The sequence below is a fragment of the Schistocerca gregaria genome, chromosome 1 (genome assembly GCF_023897955.1).
Source record: "Schistocerca gregaria isolate iqSchGreg1 chromosome 1, iqSchGreg1.2, whole genome shotgun sequence".
Classification (NCBI taxonomy): domain Eukaryota; kingdom Metazoa; phylum Arthropoda; class Insecta; order Orthoptera; family Acrididae; genus Schistocerca; species Schistocerca gregaria.
This window is the reverse complement of record NC_064920.1, coordinates 291,037,509-291,054,863: the sequence shown is the minus strand read 5'-3', so window position 1 is coordinate 291,054,863 and position 17,355 is coordinate 291,037,509. Positions and strand designations below refer to the sequence as shown.

General features: G+C 43.3%; 1 protein-coding gene and 1 long non-coding RNA gene across 2 annotated transcripts in view; one reads left to right on the top strand and one right to left on the bottom strand.

Moving 5' to 3' along the window:
• LOC126341450 (protein singles bar) overlaps positions 1 to 17,355 on the bottom strand; it is a 168,943-nt gene that overhangs the window by 103,490 nt on the left and 48,098 nt on the right. The window contains exon 2 of the mRNA XM_050001775.1: positions 10,277 to 10,430. Within this exon, the coding sequence (XP_049857732.1) occupies positions 10,277 to 10,430 (154 nt within the window). The remainder of the gene's footprint in view (positions 1 to 10,276; positions 10,431 to 17,355) is intronic.
• The window catches only part of LOC126341482 (uncharacterized), a 159,672-nt gene continuing 159,480 nt past the window's right edge, over positions 17,164 to 17,355 (top strand). Inside the window, exon 1 of the long non-coding RNA XR_007565153.1 lies at positions 17,164 to 17,253. This is a non-coding gene — a long non-coding RNA (uncharacterized LOC126341482). The remainder of the gene's footprint in view (positions 17,254 to 17,355) is intronic.

The window sequence follows — 17,355 nt, the reverse complement described above, 5'->3', positions numbered from 1 at the left end:
CACCTGGCTAAGGCCGAAATTTTCATATACTTTTATTATATTTCATGATCGTTACCTTATTATGGGGTTGGTACTTGTAGCCAACATTTTGTGATTTGAAATACTTCAGAGAATATCATTATGTGCCAGGTGTCTACTGTGAATAATTCTTAATTTATTTCGTAGTGTATGGCACGGTGTCCACTATCATCGATCATTTTATGAAAGTTCTGTCCAAATTATTATTACATTAGACTTGTTAAAATTGGTGCGTTTAAATTGCAATTTTCCTAAATCTACTAACCCATCTGTTTCTTGATATTGCCATATTTGTGTATTAAGTTGTATTTCTTCTCGAGACTGACTGAATTGGTTTTGGAACACTTGGGGGGGGGGGGGGAGGGAGTATTTAAATGAAAATTTGGTAGATAACACAACCTCGTGAAATTGAAAACTTGACAATGTTTACTCATGTCATCAGTCGTTTATAAAATAATTTAAAAATTTTGTGTATTTGTCACGAAAGGTGAGCTAATGTCACATGACATTGACATTTGTGTAGGGTTTACGCAAACTTAAGTGAAATCACCCGGAGGTAAAAAAAAAAAAAAAAAAAAAAAAAAACTCATTAAGATTGCCACATTTTTTTAGCAGGAACTAGGGAATTTGTTGCACTCTTGCAAAATTGGATTTTTTAAGGTTTGATTAACATGTAGTACAAATCAGAAGTTCAATATTTTTCTGGGGTAATTGTCAATATTTGTACATGTGGGACTATTGTACGATATAATATACCTTTTACTAACAGTACCTTTATGTAATGTTTCAGAGTGGGGCTGCATGTTCCTCTAGAGAATGTTTTTTAAAAAAAATATTGCTAAAATTTCCTTTCAAATTGTTAATTTTATTAAATTGGATGTATAATCAATTATTGTTAAATAATAAATTTGTTTCATCAAGGCTTGGACCAAATAAATGTGCCTACACCTTCCCCATTCTGACTCTGCTACCGTCTGTACTTCACACGGGCCAAAACAAGAAAAATATCTAACAAACATGAGCTCTGAAATGCATACAGCAAGAGCTATGAGCACTCGCTGAACAGAGGAGAGATGTCTTTCACAGTAGCGAAGTTGAAACAGTGCTAATAACGCCTCAGATATGGATTTTGGAGCCCATGTTTACGGGACATTTTTTCCTTGTTTGGTTCGTGCTGCCACCTCTAAGAGCAGCGTACCCTACAGTATTAGCAACAACAGCAGAAGTACATGCAGCCCTCTGTCAGAGGTGTTAGAACGTTGTCCGCTTATAGCTTTCAACTTCTTCGTTTCCGGACTTTGGTGCCTTACCTCAAATCGATACATTTATCCTTCTCCATCATCCCTGAAATTTTGTAACATCATATGTGCAGAAATACAGGATGATTCTTACTAACGTTTAAGAAACCCTGTAGCGATTTATATGACGATGAGACAAGTCATTTAATATAAGGCATATGGAGCCGCAAATGTCGGGAAATACCCCAAAAGTGGAAGACAAATGTTGAGCACGTGAAGTCACATCCAAAAAACTGAAAGTATTTTCGAGTCCGAGCGTGAAGGGATGACTGTGCGAAGCAATACTTGATTTCAAAAAAACGGTGCAAATTTCGAGGATCTTTTGTAAACGTGATCCGTTGTACCCGTGGAAGTTACAAAATTATTGTCCTCGCTGTAGCGATGCAAAATCTGTTCTAAATTTGTGTTTCTTTTATTTTTCCCCTTCTGTTTTCGGTTACAGACACTGTGTAGTAAACAAAACGTAGGTCATTTACTGGTAAAGACGCAGTTTGGAAGTTTATACTCATTTACTCATGGCGCAATACAGTGTAGTTGTAGTGTACTTCGCAATAAACCAGCGGAGACAGCAAGACAGGTGAATGAATTAGTATCTCAGTGTAAAAACATAATTGTCTCACGAAGTGAAAAAAATGCTGCCTACTGAATGCAAGACACAGCCGTAAGCCCCAGGTGACAAAGTCGTGCAAGTAGGCACGAAGCCAGACAGACGAGGACACTTGCATTGGGTTGGGATGATCAGGTGCTACAGACAGATAGGCTCAACCGCTGCACGTGCGGCGAGGTATCTTATCTGGTGACGTCATCTATGCCGCTTCGGAGGTTTTTAAACCTTAATAAGAATCATCCAGTATACAGGCACCGTGTGTGTGTGTGTGTGTGTGTGTGTGTGTGTGTGTGTGTGTGTGTGTGTGTGTGTGTGAACATCCAAACATTTATTAGGCTAAGTTTAAAAATCTGAAGTAAATCAACTACTTTCCGAGATTTCTGGTAACAACCTTAAACTACGACTTTCCTTTGTATAGTGATATAGTAGATAAACAGCCATGGGTGTTTAAATATCCCGAACGGAAACGCTTAATGACTTACTGTTTCGAGCAACAATTTCAGAACTTCTAACATTGCAGCGCGTCAGCAATCGTGAATAATTTAATGGTTATAAAGAATCCTCCTCGATTGTATATAGGAACCGGATGTTGACCTAGGTTTTAAAAAATCTTGAAGTGACGTCGAACGTGTCTTCACGCATATACACATAACTTTGCATACCATTTTGGTAACACCTGATAGCACTAATTACTTTGACCTCTGTCGGTCAATAGATAATAAGGGCGATGAAAGCGACGTTGTACGTCCTTTCACGCAATTACATTAAGTCTGTCACACTAATTTGACCCTTTTCTGGTCAATAGCGCTTAGAATTTAATGTAGTAACTTTACACGCTTATCCAAGCGTGTCCATCAAATACTATCACCGATCCCAAGTAATTGCTAAGTGGGTTATTTATCACCCATATTTTTAGCCTGCTTCTAGATGATGGTATTTTGTCTGTCCTGCGTGCATGCGTTTCGACCATCCGTGGAATTTGCTATGCCACATATACAGTTTCAGCCTATGCACGTCCTCGAGCTAGGACGTTATACATACACACGCATTAACTTCCTGCGCCTTTGACCCTGTCATCGGATCACGTTCGCAACACATTTTATGCCAATCACATGGAAGAAGACGATTTCTCAATTTGAGCATGCACATTCCTTTCTGACTTTCTCACAGCCTAGCTGCCAGCACCACCTCAGTTTACCTGAGAGCCCGCGGCCTATCGAACGTTGGCTGGGGTGAGGAAGTAAAAATTGGTTCAAATGGCTCTGAGCACTATGGAACTTAACCTCTGAGGTCATCAGTCCCCTAGAACGTAGAACTACTTAAACCTAACTAACATAAGGACATCACACACATCCATGCCTGAGGCAGGAATCGAACCTGCGACCGTAGCGGTCGCGTGGTTCCAGATGTAGCGCCTAGAACCGATCGGCTACCCAGCCGGCTGAGGAAGCAAACTTCTGACGTTTGAGCTAAGTACAGCTATTGAAATGGTACACATGTACCGTTTGTTTTACATTTTATGCGAGTGTTTTGCGCTTTTGGGCGTTCTTTATTAATGTTGGACCATGCCTCTTTAGGCAGTTTGCAGTTTTAGTGTGTTCCGAAACCTAGGTCAACATCGGGTTTCTATTTGCAATCTATGCGGATTCTTTATAATCATTAATAGTTTTCAACTTTTAGGGGTACCATGTTCGCTAGTCTCAGTAATCGCTCTAAACACAAGACACTCGAAGTCTGCAGACGCCTAGAGTGTGTTTCGCTACTGACACTGCGCTGTTGATATCCACTGGAGGAAAATAAGAGAGGCGTTCAGTAGTAACACAACAATTTATTTTCCTCGGCCAGTTCGGTAGAAGAAATGCAGAATTTATTGTGGGACGTCGTGGAATATTGCCGTTTCAACCCCTACAGTTTCATGAAATTCCCATAGGCGGCGGCACTATATGTGGCCTACAAAATGGCCCCTGTAAGGGAGGTGCGTTCGAAGCAGAGCTGCTATTGAGTTTCTTTTCGCGGAAAGCCAAAGTATCGCAGATATTCATAGGCGCTTGCAGAATATCTATGGAGACCTGTCAGTGAACAAAACTACGGTGAGTCGTTGGGTGAGGCGCCCGTCATCATCGCAACATGGTCGCGCAAACCTGTCCCATCTCCTGCGTGCCGGCCGGCAGCACACAGCAGTTACCCCTGCAGTGTTGTAACGTGACGACTAGGCCTCGGATTTAGGGTAAAAACCTATTTTGTTCCTCATCAAATAAAGGCAATAAAACTTGTACATACACGGATTACGCCAATTTCTGATCGGAAACGCTAGTTTTATAGCACCTAAAAATATTTAACTTCATGTTAGTACCTCATTCTACGTAAATTTTAAAAATCCAATTAAATAAAATTTGTTATGACTAACGTTATCTCGCGGACTTCCCAGCTAAGAATTACGCAAATATTTTATCGAAAATTTTAATTTTATAGTATCTAAAATACCTAATTTCATGTTGGAAACTGATTGTAACTCATTTTTAAAAATCCTAAAAATACCTAATTTCACGTTAGAACCTGACTGTATCTATTTTTAAAAATCCAGTCAAATAAATTTTTTGTGACTAAAACTACTCTTCTCGTCTTCCCGGCTACTTATACACTCCTGGAAACTGAAATAAGAACACCGTGAATTCATTGTCCCAGGAAGGGGAAACTTTATTGACACATTCCTGGGGTCACATACATCACATGATCACACTGACAGAACCACAGGCACATAGACACAGGCAACAGAGCATGCACAATGTCGGCACTAGTATAGTGTATATCCACCTTTCGCAGCAATGCAGGCTGCTATTCTCCCATGGAGACGATCGTAGAGATGCTGGATGTAGTCCTGTGGAACGGCTTGCCTTGCCATTTCCACCTGGCGCCTCAGTTGGACCAGCGTTCGTGCTGGACGTGCAGACCGCGTGAGACGACACTTCATCCAGTCCCAAACATGCTCAATGGGGGACAGATTCGGAGATCTTGCTGGCCAGGGTAGTTGACTTACACCTTCTAGAGCACGTTGGGTGGCACGGGATACATGCGGACGTGCATTGTCCTGTTGGAACAGCAAGTTCCCTTGCCGGTCTAGGAATGGTAGAACGATGGGTTCGATGACGGTTTGGATGTACCGTGCACTATTCAGTGTCCCCTCGACGATCGCCAGAGGTGTACGGCCAGTATAGGAGATCGCTCCCCACACCATGATGCCGGGTGTTGGCCCTGTGTGCCTCGGTCGTATGCAGTCCTGATTGTGGCGCTCACCTGCACGGCGCCAAACACGCATACGACCATCATTGGCACCAAGGCAGAAGCGACTCTCATCGCTGAAGACGACACGTCTCCATTCGTCCCTCCATTCACGCCTGTCGCGACACCACTGGAGGCGGGCTGCACGATGTTGGGGCGTAGGCGGAAGACGGCCTAACGGTGTGCGGGACCGTAGCCCAGCTTCACGGAGACGGTTGCGAATGGTCCTCGCCGATACCCCAGGAGCAACAGTGTCCCTAAATTGCTGGGAAGTGGCGGTGCGGTCCCCTACGGCACTGCGTAGGATCCTACGGTCTTGGCGTGCATCCGTGCGTCGCTGCGGTCCGGTCCCAGGTCGACGGGCACATGCACCTTCCGCCGACCACTGGCGACAACATCGATGTACTGTGATGACCTCACGCCCCACGTGTTGAGCAATTCGGCGGTACGTCCACCCGGCCTCCCGCATGCCCACTATACGCCCTCGCTCAAAGTCCGTCAACTGCACATACGGTTCACGTCCACGCTGTCGCGGCATGCTACCAGTGTTAAAGACTGCGATGGAGCTCCGTATGCCACGGCAAACTGGCTGACACTGACGGCGGCGGTGCACAAATGCTGCGCAGCTAGCGCCATTCGACGGCCAACACCACGGTTCCTGGTGTGTCCGCTGTGCCGTGCGTGTGATCATTGCTTGTACAGCCCTCTCGCAGTGTCCGGAGCAAGTATGGTGGGCCTGACACACCGGTGTCAATGTGTTCTTTTTTCCATTTCCAGGAGTGTAGAATAGTAGTTAACTGGTTTGTTTGCATGCATGAGCGCCAGTCATGAGTGAGACGACAGCACACGCCAGACCGTTCCAGCTCTCCCTGCTCCGTAGAGCAGTGCTTCCCAGCAGGTGGTCCGCGAACCCCCAGGGGTCCGCGAGCTGTGCCAGAGGTGTCTGCAAGATGCTATTAGAATCAAAAATATGTTAAATATATTTCAAAGACAAAGATTTTGAGCAGTAATCAAAAATTGAGCAATGTCAATGGTGGCTAAATTGAAAAACTTTTAAGCTCAATATTTTTTCGATAATTAATATTTGAACGTTTTTTCTAAGTACAAAAAATAGAAAACGCTATAAGAAGACTCTTAATTTGGCTTTTTTAGGCAGTTGATACTGTGAGATGTTGAGTCCCGTAGTGCTCAAAGCCATTTGAACCATTTTTGAGGGGGGGTCCTCGAGAAAATTTTGTTGGGAACCCTTGCCGTAGAGCATTGTCGCTTGCTGCGAATCGTCAAATAGGGCAAGGAGGAGCCTTGTGATCTGCCTTCGGCGCAAACCTGCCCTGTCGGAACAACCTTTTTAAAACACCTGCACTGTCTTCATTCAGTCGGTCAGCGTGATGCTTGGATGTGGTGAGATAATTCACAGCGACAGGGGATTTGTGGAAAGTCAAGCATGCCGAAAGTAGCCAGTTCCAAATCATCCCTGGTTCGTCAGTACTTACAGGAATTTCCTTATTTCTCTACAGACAGAAGAGTGCAATGTGTGCAACAAAGACGTAAGTAAAATGTTAACCTTTTATCTGCTACGCCCACTCAGAGAACAGAGATGGCGCTGTTTTTCCCGAGTTAACTTTTACCAGACAGATGTAAATGCAAAAATATTGTTTCTAATCCCTTAATGTAGGTTAATTTTGCTAAGTAGATCTCGTACGTAAACTCTTCCACAAAGTATTTCTCATTTATTTTTACTTTTAGGTACGTTCTGAGCAGAGGTCGCAATTAAGTCAGGATTTCGCAGGGATTAAACACCAGGCAAATTTAAAAAAATAAATCAAACTCGAAACAAACGTTTACAACTAAACCAAATGAAACAAACAAAAACGAATTTCATCTTGACCTGTGTCGAGCCATTGTTGCAGCAAACATACCATTCAATGCAGTTGAAAATAGCCAGTTCAAAAGTTTTCTGGAGAAATACTGTCACCACAGCATTCAAACAGAATCCACACTGAGAAAGAACTGTTTAGATACTTTATATGAAAATACAATGAGCATGGTAACTGCCATTCATAGAAGAGGTCCTACTGGTACGAAAGTAGGTGACAAACTTACGACATTGCTACAAAAGAAACCCGGGATTGACCACCCTCTGCATAGCGGCTGACATCTTAGCAAGTAAATCAACAGAACATGAGTGTGCGGTCTCATTGCCCTTAATACCGTCATTTAAATTTGTTCCGGTGACCTGTTGACTTGGAACGCTTATTTTCGACACATAAGATGCTATTAGCAGACAAGAGATGCAATTTCTCAACGGAAAATCTGGAGAACGTGTTAGTTATTTACTGTGACTGTAATTATGGACATGGAAAATAATATAATGTGCATTTTTGATAATCTGTTTATCTTTCTAGACAATAAAATGTCAGATTTTGATCAAGTATTCTCTGATTTTTATAAACTATATTTGTAAGTGACAGAACCTATTTTAGGTACCTAGTTTAAAATTCTAGTGATGACACTCATTTGAGGTGATCGACAAATCACAATCAAGCACCCCGATGCTCAACTGGACATCTCTGTTGGTAGTGCTGACACATTTGAGTTGGGTACTCAAAGGTATATGCCCGCTGGGTTCCGCTCAAGATAATAGAACACCATAAAGAGCAACCAAGGACCGTCTGTGCGGATTTGCTTGTTCGTTACGAGGCTCCTTTTTTGTCGAACATCGTCATAGGTGATGGACTATGGGTTCATAACTTCGAACAGGAAACAAAACGAGTGACCAGGGAGTGGCGCCACACCAATTCTCCTCCGATGAAAAATTTACACAACCGCATCCTCCGCTAGTACAGCCGCGGCGACGGTCTTCTGGGACTATGAAGAGGTTGTTCCGTTTGATGTCCTTCCTCATGGTGCAACGATCAACTCAGAAGTGCACTGCGCTACTCTCCGGGAACTGAAGAAACGACTGTAGCGTGTTCGTCGCCACAAATCTGCAAACGAATTTCTCCTTCTTCATGACAATGCAAGGCTTCACATAAATCTATAAACTGAAGAGGAGCTCACAAAATTTTATTTGACCGTTCTTCCTCTCCACACTACATCCCGGATCTGGCACCTCCCGCTTCACATCTGCTTGGCCCAACGAAGGATCCACACAGCGGGAAGCAGTACGTGAATGATGGGAAGATTATTGATGCAATACGACTTTGTCTCCGACGTCGACCACAGCGTGGTACCATATTAGAATTACGAACAACTTAAATTGGAACGATGACACAGATGATTCTGTGGGAAAAGCAAACGAAAAGGACTGCGGTCTATCGCTAAAACAGAACATTCAAAAAGTCTACTAAATACACTGCTTACACCATGCTTGTCCGCCGTCTTCTGGAGTATTGATGTGCAGTGTGTGATCAGACAGGACGGACGGAGAACATCGAAAAAGTTTAGTGAAGGAGGAGGAGATAAGTGTTTAACGTCCCGTCGACAACTAGGTTAGATGTTAAGTCCCATAGTGCTCAGAGCCATTTTTGAACAACTAGATCATTAGAGATGGAGTATGAGCTTGGATTAGGGAAGGATGGGGAAGGAAATCGGCTGTGTCCTTTCGGAGAAACCACCCTGGCAAATACCTAAAGTGATTTTTGGTAAATCACAGAAAACCTGAATGAGGACGGCCCAGGGGGTTTAACTGTCATCCTCCCGAGTGCAAAATCAAGTTTAAAGTGGAGCAACTGATTCTGTACTATCGCGAAATAGAAGCAGAAAATGTCACGGACATGATACGTGAATTGCGGTGGCAACCATTATAAAAAAGGCATTTTTCCTCACAGCAACATCTTCTCTTGATTGCGGAAACATTCAGTTGGTGCCCACCTACCCAGGGAGTAACAACCATCATCATAAAATATGAGAAGTCAGAGCTTGCACAGAAAAATTTAAGTGCACGATTTTCCCGCATGCCATTTTCAAGAGTGGAACTGGAGACAAATAGCTTGAAAGTGTTTCGATGAACCCTCTGTCAGACAGTTAATTGCAAATTAGAGAGTAATCATGGGCATGTAGATGTGGTGGCCAGACGTCGTAGAATGGAACATTGATAAATATGCATGGCGTCAAGTTCCATTGCAGTACAACATCGGACCACTGTCCCATCCCAATGCCACACAATTCTGGATATTGCACGACTTGACCAGCCAGCCAAATGAAAACCAACAATGAGCTCTTCTGAAACTTTGTCAGGCACTGATAATGCTGCGTCACCGGATTATCTGGCATCTCAGCATTACTTTACAGTGATCAACCAACACCTGACACTATTAATGCCATTTATATATTCTACCATGAGTGATAACAACATTAAACACGAAAAACACTGTTGCATTCTATATATGAAGATAGTAATTGTTCTCGAAAGAACAGATACCATCGATGGCCTTGTAGCTTCTCTAGAATAAATGATAATTAATCGAAACCCTCAGCTGCCAATAGGTGTTGTTGATATACCTCAATGGGGACTGCCGAAAATGTGTGCCCCGACCGGGAGTCGAACCAGGGATCTCCTGCTTGCATGGCAGACGCTCTATCCATCTGAGCCACCGAGGACACAGATGAATAGCGCGATGGATAGAGCATCTGCCATGTAAGCAGGAGATCCCGGGTTCGAGTTCCGGTCGGGGCACACACTTTTGGCTCTGCCCATTAAGTATCTCAACAACACCTGTCGGCAGCTGAGGGTTTCGGTTAATTATCACTATTACATTCTGGTGCCATTGTACCAGTCACAGAGAATTGCAACTCTAATCTTACATAACTGCCAGTGGAATGTACGAGTACGTTTAGGAAGTTACATTGACATCCGGCAGTGTCTTCTGGGTGCTTCACTTTTATCAGGCAGTGTAGTTTTATGACATCTGAAGATGATCAAATGATCGAAACCGATAGTTTGTAATGATGTATTTCGTCAGCGGCTCCTGGCGGGTTTGCAATACGAGTTTTTAATTTATCCAATAATCAAAATCAAATTTTATGATGCTGATAAAGCTCGAATACATAATGAAAGGGTATGAGTACTTACGGCCTCGGCGACCTTGATCTTGCCGGCTGTGGTGGAGAGGAAGGCGAAGTGCAGGCAGCTACAGCAGCGGCAGCAGCCGCAACACGGCACGCCCCCTGCGCCACCGCCGCTGGGCGCCGCCTGGCGTACCCTCACCACGCGAGGACCTGCGATCCTGCACACAGCGCAGCGGAGCACGTCAGCACGTGCGCACAGTTAACAGTCAGACGTCCCACCTTTACGGGCATCCGAGCATGTTCGCTGGCGCTGCAGCCTCGGATGTAAATACACTCTAAGACCAAAAAGACAACGCACCGCGAAGGAATTGTCGGAATGGGATGGAAATCGGTAGATGTAATGTACAAGTACAGCTAAACAAATGATTAAAATTCCAGAAAAACTGAATTATTTACTCAAGAGAAAGAGCTTCACAAACTGTGCAAATCAAAAACGCGTTGGTCCACACTTGGCCTTTGTGCAAGCACTTATTCAGCTTGGCACTGGTTGATAGAGTTCTCTGATGTCCACCTCAGGGATATAGTGCCAAATTCAGCCCAACACTTGGTCCTTGTGCAAGCATTTATTCAGCTTGGCATTCATTGATAGAGTTGTTTGATGTCCACCTCAAGGATATAGTGTCAAATTCAGCTGAACACTTGGCTCTTGTGCAAGCAGTTATTCAGCTTGGCATTGACTGATAGAGTTTTTTGATGTCCACCTCAGGGATATAGTGCCAAATTCAGCCCAACCGACGCGTCAGATGGTCAAAATTCCGAGATGTCTGAGGTCCCTGAGTATAATGCTCCAAACGTTCAAACGTTGTCAACTGTCGAAAGATCCGATAACTTTGCTGACGAAGATAATGTCTGGAAACAACAATGACAAACAACAGACTCTCTCACCGTGGGCGGGCGGGCGGGCATTATCTTGCTGAAATATAGGCCGAGGGTGGCTTGCCATGAAGGGCAATAAAACGGGGCCTCGAATGTCGTCGACGTACCGCTCTGCTCTAACAGAGTCGCGGATAACAAGCTATGAGGTCCTGTTATGAAAAGAAATCTCTCTCCAGACCATCATTCCTGGTTGTCGGGCTGTATAGAGGGCGACAGTTTGTTTGGTATCCAAACGCTGACTGAGACGTCTCCAGAAACGTCTTCGCTGGTCATCGGCTCACTTCGAAGCACGACTCAAAATGGTTCAAATGGCTCTGAGTACTATGGGACTTAACATCTGAGGTCATCAGTCCCCTAGAACTTATAGCTACTTAAACCTAACTAACCCAAGGAGATCACACACACCCATGCCCGAGGCAGGATTCGAACCTACGACCGTAGAAGTCGCGCAGTTCCGCACTGAAGCGCTCGGCCACCGCGGCCGGCACACTACTCATCACTGAAGACAAGTCTACTTCAGTTACTGATATTCCCTTGCTTTTCATCCGTGGAATCCATACAGCAAAGCTATACTTCGACTATAATCTACGTCCCGTTTTGATGCCCTTTTTTGAAAGCCATCCTCGGCTTATATTTCAAGAAAGTAGTGCCTGCCCGCACTCGATGAGAGTTTCTTCTGATTGTCTTCGTGCTTGCCAACCGTACCTCGACCAGCTGGTAACGATTGCAGCATTGTAGGAATGTCCCTATAACCATCTCGAAATTTTGACGGTCTAACGCCCCAATTGGACACAATTTGGAACGATATCTCTCAGGAGGATATCGAACAACTTTGTAAATCAATGCCAAGCCGAATAACTGTTTACATGAGGGCCATAGGTGAACCAGCGCGCTATTGACTTGTTCATTTTGTGAAGCTCTTTCTATTGAACACATTAAACAATTTTTTTCTGAAATCGTAGTCATTTGTTCTTCTGTACATGTAAGTCATATCTACCAATTACCATTCCATTCGGATAATTCTTTCGTGGTACGTCTTTTTTGTCTTTTATTTTTTTTATCTTACAGCACACAATTACTCTTGTACCAAATGTCGAAAACTTTAAGGCCACTTTATTCACAATTGGAAGGCCGTCTTAGCGAGATTGAATATAAAATAAGCGAAAAATATACCGATTCAAAAAAGCAAATAAAAATTCACTTGACGTCTTCTTCAGGGACAATCTCTACTCATCCCAAATTAATAATACAAGTGTAGACCAGATGTGGCTTAAATGCAAAGAAATAGTATTGGCAGCAATTGAGAGATTTATACCAAATAAATTAACAAACGACGGAGCTGATCCTCCTTGGTACACAAAACGGGTTAGAACACTGTTGCAAAAACAAAGAAACAAACATGCCAAATTTTAAACACACGCAAAATCCACAAGATTGGGTATCTTTACAGAAGCTCGAAATTTAGCGCGGACTTCAATACGAGATGCTTATAACACTTTCCACAACAAAACTTTGTCTCGAAACCTGGCAGATAATCGAAAGAGATTCTGGTCGTATGTGAAGTACGTTAGCGGCAAGAAACAAACAATGCCTTCTCTGTACGATAGCAGTGGAGATAGTATCGAAGACAGTGCTGCAAAAGCAGAGTTACTAAACACAGCCTTCCGAAATGCCTTCACAAATGAGGACGAAGTAAGTATTCCAGAAATCGAATCGAGAACAGCTGCCAACATGAGTAACGCAGAAATAAATATCATCGGAGTAGTGAAGCAACTTAAAACACTTAATAAAAGCAAGTGTTCTGGTCCTGACTGTATACCAATTAGGTTCCTTTCGGAGTATTCTGATGCATTAGCTCCATACTTAACAATCATATACAACCGTTCGCTCGACGAAAGATCCGTACCCAAAGATTGGAAAGTTGCACAGGTCACACCAATATTCAAGAAAGGCAGTAGGAGCAATCCACTAAATTACAGGCCCATATCATTAATGTCGATATGCAGCAGGATTTTGGAGCATATATTGTGTTCGAACATTATGTATTACCTCGAAGAAAACGGTCTGTTGACAGAGTTAACATGGTTTTAGAACACATCGTTCCTGTGAAACACAACTAGCTCTTTATTCACATGAAGTGCTGAGTGCTATTGACAAGGGATTTCTGTTCGATTCCGTATTTCTGGATTTCCGGAAGGCTTTTGACACTGTACCACATAAGCAGCTCGTAGTGAAATTGCGTGCTTATGGAATATCGTCTCAGTTACGTGAGTGGATTTGTGATTTCCTGTCAGAGAGGTCACAGTTCGTAGTAACTGACGGGAAGTCATAGAGTATAACAGAAGTGATTCCTGCGTTCCCCGAGATTCCTTATCTATATAAACGATTTGGGGAAAAATCTGAACAGCTGTCTTCGGTTGTTTGCAGATGACGCTGTCGTTTATCGACTAATAAAGTCATTAGAAGATCAAAACAGACTGCAAAACGATTTAGAAAAGATATCTGAAAGATGTGAAATGTGGCAGTTGACAATAAATAACGAAAAGTGTGAGGTCTTCCACATGAGTGCTAGAAGGAACTCGTTAAACTTCGGTTACGCGATAAATCAGTCTAATCTAAAAGCCGTAAATTCAACTAAATACCCAGGTATTACAATTACGAACAACTTAAATTGGAAGGAACACATAGAAAATGTCGTGGGGAAGGCTAACCAAAGACTGCGTTTTAATGGCAGGACACTTAGAAAATGTAACAGATCTACTAAGAAGACTGGCTACACTACGCTTGTCCGTCCTATATTAGATTACTGCTGCGCGGTGTGGGATCCTTACCAGATAGGACTGACGGAGTACATCGAAAAAGTTCAAAGAAAGGCAGCATGTTTTGTATTATCGCGAAATATGGGAGAGAGTGTCACACAAATGATGCAGGATTTGGACTGGACATCATTAAAAGAAAGGCGGTTTTCGTTGCGAAGGAATTTTCTCACGTAATTTCAATCACCAACTTTCTCCTCCGAATGCGAAAATATTTTGTTGACACCGACCTACATAGGGAGGAACGACCACCACGCTAAAATAAGTGAAATCAGAGCTTGTACGGAAAGATATAGGCGTTCATTCTTTCCTCGCGCTATACGAGATTGGAATAATAGAGAATTGAGAAGGTGGTTCTATGAACCCTCTGCCAGGTACTTAAATGTGATTAGGAGAGTATCCATGTAGATGTAGAGGTAGATTATGGCCCATGCGATACATGGCTTAATAGCGATGCTCCGGGAAATGTTAGAAAGGAAGGTCATATTGTTCCGTGAAACCCCGTTGGGCATCTGTAGAGAAGGGTTACTCGGGGGAGTCTGTGTCATGTTTCAGATAACAATATCGTATATTTCGCATATATATATATATATATATATATATATATATATATATATATATATATATATATATATAATCTGAATAACAGAAAATGCCGTCCTATGTTTCCCAACAAAGGCAGAAATTCTTTCAATATTTATGTATCCGTTGCAAACTGCGTTGATACAGAATGTTGCCACATGTAATCAGAAACAAGCTCACACTTACGAAGCCGTAGTTCCTTTCGAAACACATTTACAGTAGGCCTATTACTTTCCTCCGGGAATTTTTACAGAAACAAAATGAACAAATCTTTATGGAAAAACAAAATTCTAAGCTTAATAGTGACAACAAGAGTCATTATTAATACACCACAGATGTGCTTCATGTCCGTGTGGTGGCGTCAGTAGCCTCGACTGTTTATCTGGACATGTTGCCACGATTTGCATTTCCACGACTCTAAGAAAAGCGACCTGACGTCACGATCCAGCAGGAAGGAGCTCCTTCTCACTTGGCCTTCAGTTAGGAAGGCTTTGGACAACACATTTCCAAGCCGCTGGATTGGCAGAGGAAGACCTACTTCCTGTCTTCCAAGATCTGTCGACCTAAGCACACTAGGTTTTTATCTTTGGGACTTCGCGAAGGATGTTGTCTACAGATCCCGGTGCGGGACCTGGATGAACCGCGAGCTCGCATAAGAGCAGCAGTTACATACGTTAATGGGGACGGGTGAGGAACTGGAATAAGTGGGGCGTTTGAAAAGTCTGTGCAAAGTCCGAGAGATGGCACCACTAGCGCGTATCATGTTAAGTTAGTAGCATCTTTGGAAAGAACACGCACCAATTTTCAGCCACATTTATCTATTTCTTTGTGTTCGACATTTGTGTGAATCAAGGAAGTCGAGTGATTGTCAAAAAATGGACGAAAAAGAGTTTCGTGGGCAATTTAACATTACTTTATGAAAGGCAAAACGCCCTCAGAAGACTGAAGAGAAGCTTGATAAACATTACGGTGACTGCACCTTCGATCAGAACAGTTTATAAGTGGTTTACAAATTTCCGGAGTGGCCATATGGGCACAAGTGATGCTGAACGTTCTGGACGGCCTGTGGATGTAACGACTCCAGAAATCAGTGATAAAATTCATGATATGGTGATGGATGACAGAAGAGTTAAGGTGCGTGAGACTGCTAGTGCTATGGGCATCTCGAATGAACGGGTATGTAATATTTTGCATAAACATTTGGACATGAGAAAGCCATCCGCAAGATGGGTTCCGCTATTGCTCACGCTTGATCAAAAACGGAATCGTGTGACGTTGCAAGCACGGTTTGCAGCTGTTCAGGAAGAATCCGCAGCGTCGTTTCGTCACTGTGGATGAAACACGGATAAATTACTATATTCCTGAGACCAAACAAAGAAGAATTTTCATCAAAAAAGGCGAAGACCATTCCTTCGGCCGCAAAGGTTATGGTTATTGGGATTCGCAAGGGATAATCTTCATCGACTATCTGGAAAAGGGTAAAACTATTACAGGTGCATATTACTCACCGTTATTGGACCGTTTTAAAACCGAGCTGCAAGAAAAACGCCGGCAATTGCACCGCAAAAAAGTCCCTTTCCATCACGACAATGCACCAGCACACACCTCAGCAGTTTTGGTCGCAAAATTAATGGAAATAGGATTCCAACTCGTTTCACATTCCCCCCTATTCTCCAGACTTGGTGGCCCCCTCGGACTATTATTTGTTCCCCTAATCTGAAGAAATGGCTGGCGGTACAAAGATTTTATTCAAACGAGGAGGTGATTGCAGCAACTATTAGTTATTTTGCAGACTTGGACAGTTCCTATTATGCGGAAGGGATCAAGAAATTAGAACAGCGTTGGACAAAGTGTATAACTCTACAAGGAGACTATGTCGAAAAATAAAAAAGGTTTACCCCAAACACGTAAGTAGTTTTTATTTTTGCACGGACTTTTCAAAGGCCCCTCGTATTGCTTAAATATGCAGAGTTAAACTGCTACTAAAACTTAAGGTGTGTATGAACAGTACACCACAAACCGCACCCTTCTACCTATCAAATGGCTCAAATGGCTCTGAGCACTATGGGACTAAACTTCTGAAGCCATCAGTCCCCTAGAACTTAGAACTACTTAAACCTAACTAACCTAAGGACATCACACACATCGATGCCCGAGGCAGGATTTGAACCTGCGATCGTAGCGGTCGCGCGGTTCCATACTGTAGCGCCTAGAACCGCTCGGCCACATCGGCCGGTCTTCTACCTATCCCCATTCACGAAATACACGTGATCAAAGTTGTACCTTTCGGAAAACCATGTATTATTCCTCAAAGAACCGGCCGTTTTGTTAAATACTTGAAAACCATTACTTTGGCACTGGGTTGATTTAAATTTTTTTCGGGCTGCGAATCCTGAAGCTCCAAATTCAGTAGTGAATGCTTCATCTTCTATAATTCTTTCGTGAGATAAGGTTTTATACAAGAAAGTTTCATGAAGAATCCGGTGATAGGTCTCTGGGACAGATTCCAGAGGCAGTAAAGGAGCATAAAGAACCAGTGAGTCACGGTGCTCCTAGTGGCTATTGCCCGGCTGGGTAGCCTCCAATTACGTCGTCAACGGTAGCCGTGGGCCACTTGCTGCTGGTCAGTAGAGACGCCTGTGCGGGCCGTGACGCTGTCCTTGCACTGGAGGTCCTGTCCTCGGAAGGCTAGCCTCGGTTTCCTTAGGTAAATAGTACTAATAACAGAGACTGACAAGCATACTTAGCCTATTTCACATGACGTTTTGGTGAATTGTGTCGGCGCCATTCGAGGGTAATTTTTCGCTTG